Source organism: Poromitra crassiceps, assembly GCF_964638095.1.
Source record: "Poromitra crassiceps genome assembly, chromosome: 3".
Lineage (NCBI taxonomy): Eukaryota > Metazoa > Chordata > Actinopteri > Beryciformes > Melamphaidae > Poromitra > Poromitra crassiceps.
The window spans coordinates 70,113,954-70,125,803 of record NC_139625.1 but is presented as its reverse complement, the minus strand read 5'-3'; the positions used below and the strand labels follow the sequence as shown (position 1 = coordinate 70,125,803).

Genomic DNA, 11,850 nt, shown 5'->3' with positions numbered 1-11,850 from the left:
AGTGACTGTGAGGCTTTGGGATGCTGCATAATTCACTAATGAGTCGCTGCACTGCACCTTTAATGCGTTCCTCGTGAGTACGCTGACTGTTCAGTCACGTGCCTGTCAAACCTCACATTCCCTGACCCTCGCGCAGCCATCAACAAAACTGAGGAACTAGCAAAAAGCAGGCTAACCTAGCTAACTAAAACGATGCTATTACTCGGGGAATATCGACATTACTGCCATCCGTACTGACTTAGTTACGTTGGTTGTTCACGACAAAGGAACCGACGATTCCTGGTCGGGTTTATTGTGGCATGGGATGAGAAGGAGCAATAGGAGTATTCATTGCTTGCTAACTTCCAAGCTAACGATAGCTCTGGCTAGCTATCAGCTGTTGTTTTGGTCGGAGATAGCAAGCCAAGCGTTCCACTGGCTATCGACAGTTTCTATATAATTGCCGTGGGTTTGACAGATCGGATTTACTCGTTGCCAGCTGAAAACATTAAACTACTCAGTTCAGTTGATGGCGACACATCAAGGTGTGCCACCCTGACAGACACATCCACGGCCAGGCAGTCAGCTGTTGTCTGACAGGCGTCAACACAGTTTGGGATCGATTCATCTGTCGTTGAATCAGTAATAATATCTGGAAATGCATGACGCGTATGAACCAGTGCCTATTTTGGAGAAGCTTCCTCTACAGATTGACTGCCTTGCGGCCTGGGGTAAGTTATTAACAGACCATCTCAGTCAGTGAGAAATGAAAGCACTTTGTGTTTCTCGTTGACATTGGGCTGGCCCTTCTGGGTGTTGATTGAACTGCAGTTATATCCGTTTTCAGTCATTTTCAAGAAGATATGTCCCACCTCTGCTGCTGCAATGATTCTCCTGCGAGCTAATTGATAGTTCAGACTGGGACTGACCATGTTTGCATGATCCATACATAATACATCTGAAGTGATTGATGACCTCCTTTGAGCTGTTGTTGACTGTCTGCCCACAGAGGACTGGCTGCTTGTTGGAACAAAGCCAGGGCATCTCCTTCTGTACCGGATAAAGAAGGATGCAGGTGAATAGAAAAACTCAGGGAGAGAGGGCTCAAATGGAGTCCTTGTGTAACCCCTGTTGTGTAGCGCGAATCTACCCCCCCTAGATTCTATCCTATACGTCACTGACGCCCCCCCCTCTCTCATCTCAAGAGGAGCGTCATCATATGGAGCCATACGCCACACTTAAACTGGTTATTTGTTCAATAAAGCTTGTTAAAACTTCCTACGAGTCTCTCATGATTGAAGTGTGGTCTTTGACTGAATTTCAATCATGGAAGACCAACCTCTACAGCATAGTTTAGAGCACCCCATGCGTACATGCCCCTCGTCATTCAGGGTGTGTAACTCCTTAGTGACATCACTGATGACATCACAATTGCTTGAGTGACATCACTGATGACATCACAATTGCTTGAGTGACATCACTGATGACATCACAATTGCTCAAGTGACATCACTGGTGACATCACAATTGCTCGAGTGACATCAGTAGTGACATCACAACTGCCCCTTCTCCATTTCCCAATAGGCGGCTAAAACTCATGGGCTCTAGCATCTGTCGCAAAATTCTGGGCCAATACCGATACCAATGTTTAAAATAACAAATTGTGACAGGGAAACAAATAAATCTTCATTATAAACAAATAACTGAACTGTTTTAAAGTCTTTTGAGCCCTTCATCACACTATCTTTGAATGAGCACAAATTCAATCATATAAATGTAATTATGAAACAAACAAAAGGGATAGTTCAGATTTTTTTGGTGTGGGATTGTATGAGGAACTTGCTGACAGTCAGTGTACTACATGCAGTAAAATGCAGCCGTGCGGTCCCAGTTTGGAGAAATGGAGCCCGGCCGCTTCAGACAAGTAGAGCTGTCTGCTGAGTGTGAATGGGGTCATGAGCAAAAATGTAAAAAACAACAGAAAAAATACATAAAATGCTTCCATACTGCTCACCAGTGTTGTGCAAGCTCACACTTCACAAGAGCTAGCTCAAAGTTCAGCTCATGCAGATTAAAATTAACTAGTTCACGTTCATAGCTCATATTTTGAACTTTGAGCTATAGCTCACAGTCCCAAAAAATTTGCAGCTCAGTTCATTTCAAGCTCACTTCTTGTTTACCCAGAGAAAAGGCACAGCACTGAAAACATAACACGCAATAGCTTTTTAAACACATCTTTATTTAAAAAGATGAATGTAACATTCAGGGGCCAAGATTCAACAAGAGCAGACATATTTTATCTTGCTCTGAAATCAAAAATACAATACAGTACATAGCTTTTTCCACACATAGCCTATTGACTTGAAAAGACCTGATACCTTCCGTGAAAATACAAGAATAAAAAAGATAGTCTCTTTATTTTGCACATAGGATAACTGTCCGTCCGTGGAACTCAAGATCAAAGTGACACTTTGAATTCATACAACATAACACGCAGTTGTTACATCGCAGGATTTAAACGAGTAACGTAAAAAAAAATAGCCACATTGACAGAGTGACAGAATGCACACTCAACATGCAATTATTATGAGCCGCGTGCATCGATGAAAACAATACATCACCGTGGAGTTGTGTGCTCAACCCTCTCCATTCCTCCCACCTAGCTGGCACCCAGAGCGTCTCAGTCATCTCCTCATAATCGTGCTTTCTGTTGTTTTTACCTCCACTAAATTGCGCTTATGGTGCCCAGCTGCATTCACTTTATGCCGTTCCAGAGTGACTTTTTACAAAGCCGCTTCTCTATACTCTGGGATTTTCTCTGCCCCAACACTCCTGACTCCCATCTTGACTGGAGACATTTGGCTTCCTTTCCCTGTCATTACGTGTCATTGTCACTACTGTGTGCTTGGCCCGTCTATATTTGCACAGTTGCAATTCTAATTAATTAAGCTTCAGATAGTCGAGCAAGGCACTGTAGCCATTCTGGGCAGACCGTGCGCGATGGGGGGAGGGAAGAGAGAGCAGTAGAGGGAAGCCTGGCGAAATGAAAACCGGTTTTATTCCTATGTAAATTACCACACGCATGTACACAATGGGCAATTATCGAGGTAAGAGAGCAAGACTAGGGCCGTTCACCCCCCCAGGTGTGAGCGTAGCTCACTGTACGCTCATGGATTTGCAAAAAGGTGTGCTCAGCTCACTGCTCATGAAAATAATGAGCTTGCTCAGTGAGCGGCGCTCTTAGTTCATGCACAACACTGCTGCGCACCTGCCATAATCTAAGTCTCCACAAGCCCTGATGCCAAGTTGACTTGAAAAGATGTCATTTACACCCTGTTTTTAGCTGAAATCTGCACTGGAGCCAGGTGCTCGAGCTATGAGAAGATGAAGAAGTGAGGGACCAGCTCCACATGGCTACATTTCAGCTAAAAACAGAGTGTAAATTATGTATTTTCATGTCAGCTGAGAAAAAACACAAACACCCCACACACCATCTTTGAATATTTAGAAAAGTGAAGTTTGATTTCGCTGTCTCGCTGTCAGCAGTTTTATGAGCTCACACGGCTGATCTGCGGCGTGATACAACAAGCGGCACAGTGCGCTGCTTGTGTGTAGGAATACGGTACTGTAGAGAGAATGTAGTGCCAAATGAAAGGGCTGTTTTAGGGCAAAGTCAAGTGCTGAAAATGGTCAAAGTACTGTATAGCATACATGCACTGACATTGTTTTGTTTAGGTGGGCCTTCTTTTAGGTGGCTAAATTAAGTTTTGCTCGTGACCCCGTTCACAGAAACAGCTCTACTTCCCTGTCACTGCTGCTCTCCGCTGCTCCTAACTGGGAGGATGCTGGGTACAGTCTACTCTGGGTAGGCCACTGACTATTGATAACATCAATACCTCATACAACCTCACCTCACCTCAAAAAACCTCAAAAATCTGATCTGAATCTGAAAAAATATTATTTTGTGAAAAATAACTGTTTCCAAAAGCCTTTTTAGGCTGCTATACAACTATCTACTCAATAAGAAGAATTTGAAATGGCCATTGCTAGGTGCATGAGTACGGTGCGAGGCAGAAATTATGTGACCCACTGCAATCTGTGAACGCCATCCTTTTTGCCGATTGCAGTCAACAAGGCCAATATCCGCCGATACGATATACGGCCAATATATTGGTGCATACCTAGTCTCAGGGAATGAGGTTTACTCAATGCAACATCACTACCCTAGTAGTCTCAGGGAGTGAGGTTTACTCAATGCAACAGCACTACCCTACCTAGTGTCAGGTAGTGAGGTTTACTCAATGCAACAGCACTACCCTACCTAGTCTCAGGGAGTGAGGTTTACTCAATGCAACAGCACTACCCTACCTAGTGTCAGGTAGTGAGGTTTACTCAATGCAACAGCACTACCCTAGTAGTCTCAGGGAGTGAGGTTTACTCAATGCAACAGCACTACCCTACCTAGTCTTAGGGAATGAGGTTTACTCAATGCAACAGCACTACCCTACCTAGTCTCAGGGAATGAGGTTTACTCAATGCAACAGCACTACCCTAGTAGTCTCAGGGAGTGAGGTTTACTCAATGCAACAGCACTACCCTACCTAGTCTTAGGGAATGAGGTTTACTCAATGCAACAGCACTACCCTACCTAGTCTCAGGGAGTGAGGTTTACTCAATGCAACAGCACTACCCTACCTAGTGTCAGGTAGTGAGGTTTACTCAATGCAACAGCACTACCCTACCTAGTCTCAGGGAGGGAGGTTTACTCAATGTAACAGCACTACCCTACCTAGTCTCAGGGAGTGAGGTTTACTCAATGCCACAGCATTACCCTACCTAGTCTCAGGGAGTGAGGTTTACTCAATGCAACAGCACTACCCTACCTAGTCTCAGGGAGTGAGGTTTACTCAATGCAACAGCACTACCCTACCTAGTCTCAGGGAGTGAGGTTTACTCAATGCAACAGCACTACCCTACCTAGTCTCAGGGAGTGAGGTTTACTCAATGCAACAGCACTACCCTACCTAGTCTCAGGGAGTGAGGTTTACTCAATGCAACAGCACTACCCTACCTAGTGTCAGGTAGTGAGGTTTACTCAATGCAACAGCACTACCCTACCTAGTCTCAGGGAGGGAGGTTTACTCAATGTAACAGCACTACCCTACCTAGTCTCAGGGAGTGAGGTTTACTCAATGCCACAGCATTACCCTACCTAGTCTCAGGGAGTGAGGTTTACTCAATGCAACAGCACTACCCTACCTAGTCTCAGGGAGTGAGGTTTACTCAATGCAACAGCACTACCCTACCTAGTCTCAGGGAGTGAGGTTTACTCAATGCAACAGCACTACCCTACCTAGTCTCAGGGAGTGAGGTTTACTCAATGCAACAGCACTACCCTACCTAATCTCAGGGAGGGAGGTTTACTCAATGCAACAGCACTACCCTACCTAGTCTCAGGGAGTGAGGTTTACTCAATGCAACAGCACTACCCTACCTAGTAGGGTGCATCAAATTGCAATGCAAAAATGAAATCTCAACATATCAAACTGTCTGGGGTTGCATTTTGTTATGAGACACATAAAAATGACTTTTGCAAAGTTTTGGGAAAATTGATTGAGATTTAGGGGTGTAACACAGCATGTGAAAAATACGAAAATCTGCCTTTTTGGGTCAAGGCAAATTTTGGAAATGCATAGAACAACATTTTGAATAGAACAAGATGTATTTATTTTTTAACAGAACATTTGAATTTGAATAGAACATTTATTTATTTGAGAACATTGAAGCAACCTAGAACCGAGAACATTGAAGCAACCATTGAGCAACCTAGAGTCCTAGTCCTGGTCCAGCTTGCGCTTGCAGCTGCACAGTTTTGGCTGTTTAGAGTGGTCATGCTCCACTGCCTGCAGTACATTCTGCAGATGCTCCTCTCCCCTGGCTGCTGCCACGAAGTCTGATGTGAGTTTGACGCCACGCTCGGCGCAGTCATTCACAACATTGATAAGAGTGTGAGATCATTCCATGCTGCATCTATGGCCGTGTCGCAGGTCAGCCACCACGTTGCGTAGATGTGCGTGATAAAGTTGGCAAACGCCCGAATCTTCAGCACCTGCTGCCGCGTGGTGATGGTGCCCTGAGGAAGCAATGCAATGTGCTGCAGCTGCTCCATCAAGGCCAGTTTGAGTGTGTAGAGCAGCTTGGCCATCCATCGCGCCTTGTGCAGTGCTCCCGGCCGTTGGAAGGTAACTGGAGTGTGCGCTGGACCGTCTGCACCCAGATACACACGACACAGCTGCACGCACTCACGGTAGTCACCTCACTTGTAGTCAAGCACTCCTGCAGCACACTCAATGAATTCACCACGCAACTTGACCAGGAACAGTGGTTCGGCGTCGTCTGGAATGTAACGGGACAATGGGTCGCAGTCCTTGTGTGGCACCAGGTTCCAGTTATCCCACAGACGTGTAAACAATGTAACCTCTGGCGAGCGTGACGTCTCCACCTTGAGGTCATTGAAAATGTGGCTGAGGAGCACCTCGCCGATGTGGTGCTGACACCCAGACCAGAGCAGTGGTCGACCCATTGAGAGCTGAATGGCGATGCAGGCTGCTGTGAGATGGCCAGTGTTTGATGCGGTGGTGTCAAATGCCATGTTGACAACCTGGTCAGCGCAGCACCACTCCTGCAGCAGCTTGCACGTCAGCCGGGCGATGATCGTTCCACATGCTTCGTCTGTCCCCTTCATGAATGCTGGCACACCGAGCAGTTTGAGCCGCTCCACATCTCTGACCACCACTGTCAGACGCTCCTCTAACTGGCGTACATTGTTGAGCATTGGCGTCAACTTACTGTCCCAGTGTAGGGTGTGTGGTGTCCACTGCTCGTGCCGTTCCTCACTGATTGCCTCCAGCACGTGGCGGCGTGCTCGGTCTGCTGTCGCGTAGGATGTAGAGACCTTTGCCGAATTACCACCTGACTCCTCGATCAGGCCGCGCGTGAAGGCAGCCTGCTGCATTGGTGTGATCTTCAACCGTGTAGCCGGTGACACAAGTCTCGACCGTCTGAGGATGTTGGATGGAATGAAGGCTGTGGTGCCAGTCTACGAACCACTAACCCCCCCCGCCCCCCCGCGAGAAAGATCAGCTCTCAAGTTCTCGTGGTAATTATGTTTTCCCCTCCCCCCTGTAACTCCGACAGGAATGGTTATGTTAGGCTAGGGGCCCAAAGCAGAGAAAGTTGAAGTTTAGAACATTCTTTAGGAATGATTAATTTAGCAGAGTTAATTTTTTGGAAGATAATAAAATTGTGAAGGTGAATTCTTTGCCACATGGCTTGCTGCTTCTTCTTTTTTAAACCAAACATTGAAACCTATGCCCAAAGTGATGGAACCAGAGAATGGCACAAAATGAACCAATTTATCATGGCGCCCCAATGAGTGCCAGTTACCCCCTGTTGCCGAAAAAGCTGATGTGCCGTTATACCCCTAGATCACCACGTATTGCAAAAATATTTTGCATGTGTTGTTTTTCCATGGATGGTAACGCTTTTAGCACCCAGACAGATCAATATTCTGAAAATGTGTATTTTGATGCACCCTACTACCTAGTCTCAGGGAGTGAGGTTTACTCAATGTAACAGCACTACCCTACCTAGTCTCAGGGAGTGAGGTTTACTCAATGCAACAGCACTACCCTACCTAGTCTCAGGGAGGGAGGTTTACTCAATGCAACAGCACTACCCTACCTAGTCTCAGGGAGGGAGGTTTACTCAATGCAACAGCACTACCCTACCTAGTCTCAGGGAGTGAGGTTTACTCAATGCAACAGCACTACCCTACCTAGTCTCAGGGAGTGAGGTTTACTCAATGCAACAGCACTACCCTACCTAGTCTCAGGGAGTGAGGTTTACTCAATACAACAGCACTACCCTACCTAGTCTCAGGGAGTGAGGTTTACTCAATGTAACAGCACTACCCTACCTAGTCTCAGGGAGGGAGGTTTACTCAATGTAACAGCACTACCCTACCTAGTCTCAGGGAGTGAGGTTTACTCAATGTAACAGCACTACCCTACCTAGTCTCAGGGAGTGAGGTTTACTCAATGCAACAGCACTACCCTACCTAGTCTCAGGGAGTGAGGTTTACTCAATACAACAGCACTACCCTACCTAGTCTCAGGGAGTGAGGTTTACTCAATGTAACAGCACTACCCTACCTAGTCTCAGGGAGGGAGGTTTACTCAATGTAACAGCACTACCCTACCTAGTCTCAGGGAGGGAGGTTTACTCAATGCAACAGCACTACCCTACCTAGTCTCAGGGAGGGAGGTTTACTCAATGTAACAGCACTACCCTACCTAGTCTCAGGGAGTGAGGTTTACTCAATGCAACAACACTACCCTACCTAGTCTCAGGCAGTGAGGTTTACTCAATGTAACAGCACTACCCTACCTAGTCTCAGACAGTGAGGTTTACTCAATGCAACAGCACTACCCTACCAGATACTTGTGTATCTGTAAATCTTAGGCTAGTGCTGCAAATAAAAGCTACTTAATGAATACATTGTCTTTTCCATTAATAGGCACCAACAGATTTGAAGTGACACTGGAAAAATCAAACAAGAACTTCTCAAAGAAGATTCAGCAGGTAAGTCTTCACAGCTGTATACTGAATTTTATTTGAGTGGAAGCCTAGGCTAGGTCCTATCAAATGGATTTAGCAATATAATGTGTTTCCAACCATTATATGGCTTTTTAAAATATGAATCTCAATGTTATAATTGGAATAAACAAAATGTGTCTTGTATGTGCAGATGAATGCCTGGTAGAGATTGGATTCTTTTGATTTCATTCTCCTTTTGTTGTGTTTCTTCTCTTTTCCACAGCTTTATGTGGTCTCACAGTACAAAATTCTTGTCAGTCTTCTGGGTAAGTTTCTTTCCTTAATTGAATTCATTTTGTTTCTTGTTTCTACAATTGTTCAAGTTCAAGTTTCAACTTTATTTGTCCCCTAACGGCAATTAGGGGACAAATATGGGAGGGTTCTTAAAAGTTTCAGCCCTGGAAATACAATCATGAAATTTAGACCAGGGCCCCAAGTTCATTTGGCTACTCTTGTAATAAAGAGAATGATGAGGAACAGGACTGTCAGCAATATTTGGTCTAAAAAATTTAAAAGAAAACTACTGGTCCATAGTGTAGCAATACTATAAAGTAGGGCTGGGCGATATGGACAAAATAAAACACCACAATATTTTTGACCAAATACCTCAATATTGATATTGCGACAATAGTGTAGGGATGACTATTTGTGCTTTCACAAAATAATTACACAATGACATTTCTGATAAATAATCATGTGGATTTAATGACTAAGTGGGTAAAGGCAAATAACAGAACAGCTAGAACTGTCTAATAAGTTAAGAAAATTACATAACTTTACTGTAATGCAGCCTTTAAAACGAGGAAAAGACATATGCCATATCACGACAATTACGATGTCCAAAATTTAAGACGATATCGAGTCTCATATCACAATGATATTGATATATTGCCCAGCCCTACTATAAAGGCAATATTTGACATTCTCCTGAGAGAACAACATGATAACTTGGATAGTGTTTTTATCATTGATACACAGCGTAGCAGTTGTGTTTCTTGTATCTCCAGACAGAGATAAACTGTCATGTCTTCATTTCTCCTCTACAGAGAACAACATACATGTTCATGACCTCCTGACCTTCCAGCAGATCACTGTGCTGTCCAAAGCCAGAGGAGCCACCCTGTTCGCCTGTGACCTGCAGGTCAGCCACACACCGATGCCCCCTGGTGGTTGCAGCCCAGCATTTTGGGCACTGGGCCAGCAGTACTTTCTGTCTGTCATCTCCATGCCTTTTCCATAGAGAGCCGCAGAAATGAGTCCGGAAAACATCGATGCTAACACTCCCGGTTCTTCACTGTTTTCGCCTATGGGATTTTTGAATGGGTTTTTGGCGCGATGCTTCAAATAAGGTCTGTGGTTAACGCAAGCTTATTCAAACGCGAACCAGTGTTCAGCAGGGTAACTTTTAGGACCACTTTTATGAGTTTTGAAGCTCTTACGTGCCGTTAAAAGGGCGGCTAGCTAACAAACGGCTAAATGAGACTACACTGTTGAGTCGACGCCGACGGGGATATTATACGTCAATAACGTCATCACTTCAAAGGACGTACACGGAAATTCTCTTTCCCTCACCTGGTTCAGCCCGGGGTAATCAGTGCACACATCAGCAACACTCCAGGTTGACGTGACGTGGAACCCTATGCGACACTGTGTGTAGTTCTGGATTAGCTTACCACAAGCTTTTTACTTCTAGGGCTCGCAACTACGCTTCAAAACTCATGAAAGTGGTCCTCATGTGTGAAGATTATCCCGCCGAACACTGGTTCGCGTTTGATTAAGCTTGCGTTGCCCAGAGACCTTATTTGAAGCATCATGCCAAAAACCCATTCAAAAATCCCATAGGCAGAAACAATGACGAACCATGAAGTCCGGGACTTCCGCGTTCCAACTATAAAAATACGTCATCCCTGCGGCTCTCTATTGCTTCCTATTCATAATCTTTTTAGAGGGAACCGTTTTGAAATGTAGTAGCTGAAATTACGGCTGGGCAATATGTTTGAAATCAATATCATGATAATCATAAGAATTCTTTTCAATATTGCTATGTATCACGATATGGCTCACATATGCAAACTTGTGTTTTATCATGAACTAAATAGTAATGTTAGGTGAGATGTCAACAAAACAGATTTTTTTAAATAATGTTCCTACCATACCCCATTTTGGAGTTTTAAATTAAATTTAAATTAAATAAAAAAATATCATCAATTTAGATAGAGCAGAATGCAAAATGCCATTCCCACTAAAATAGTATTGCCTATCGCAATCACAATATCTCACAGTATAATCGCAATATGTTGTTTTTTATGGCTTTTGTTTGTTTTTTGTTTGCAAATCGTGCAGCCCTAATGATATCTCAAAATCACCATATCGTCATGATATTATTCCACCGAAAGACGATAAATGATAATATTGAATTATTGCCTATCCCTAGCTGAAGTATAATATCTACATGCTAGCAGGCTGGTAAAGTTTTTAATCGCTGTTGCAGTGCTAAGAGAGAGTGAGCGTGGATGAGTCAGTATCTTAATGGGAGGATATGTTGAATGCGCAGGGAATTTTGAGGGAGAGGTAAGATCACTTCAAATGCACAGTTGTCATATCCCGATAGGCAGATTGTGATAACAACAATTCTTACTTTCATTCTCTTTAATTATTTTGTTGTACTAATAATTTCTCTGATGTGAGCAAGTCTTGAATTCCATCTTCTGTCTCTTTTGTCTTTAGCAATCCGGCCCAGGGGAGGAAAGGCTGAGAATGTGCGTTGCTGTGAAAAAGAAACTCCAGATGTATTACTGGAAGGATAGAGACTTCCACGAGTTACAGGTACAGATAAAATACAGATATGTCTCATTGTCCCATGTTTAGAAGTTCTTTCCAAAGCATTTTCATGTCCATTCTAGCAATGCAAATTGTAATCAATTTCCTTAATTGATTAATTGGTCATGTTAATGATCAAGTAATCAATTAATCATAAAAAAACAGCTTTTGACATACAAATTACAAAATGCTGGTTTTTACACCTGTTTCTAGGCCTACTCAACAAGTTATTCAACCGACCAAACTTCCTGCATTAGCTATCATTGTGCTTGTAGACTAGCCTGGGTAAACCCAGCCTTCAACGTGACGTCACAGGCTATGCCTGTAGCGTAGGTTTTTTCGTGATAGCACATAGAGGTCACGTGGAGGCTGGGTTTACCCAGGCTACTTGTA

General features: G+C 44.0%; 1 protein-coding gene across 1 annotated transcript in view; it reads left to right on the top strand.

Moving 5' to 3' along the window:
• The first annotated feature begins 177 nt into the window (after nt 1-177).
• The window catches only part of vps39 (VPS39 subunit of HOPS complex), a 49,675-nt gene continuing 38,002 nt past the window's right edge, over nt 178-11,850 (top strand). The window contains exons 1-6 of the mRNA XM_083634362.1: nt 178-710; nt 989-1,054; nt 8,558-8,622; nt 8,861-8,903; nt 9,684-9,778; nt 11,365-11,463. Coding sequence (XP_083490488.1) covers nt 638-710; nt 989-1,054; nt 8,558-8,622; nt 8,861-8,903; nt 9,684-9,778; nt 11,365-11,463 — 441 coding nt within the window. The 5' untranslated portion in view covers nt 178-637. The remainder of the gene's footprint in view (nt 711-988; nt 1,055-8,557; nt 8,623-8,860; nt 8,904-9,683; nt 9,779-11,364; nt 11,464-11,850) is intronic.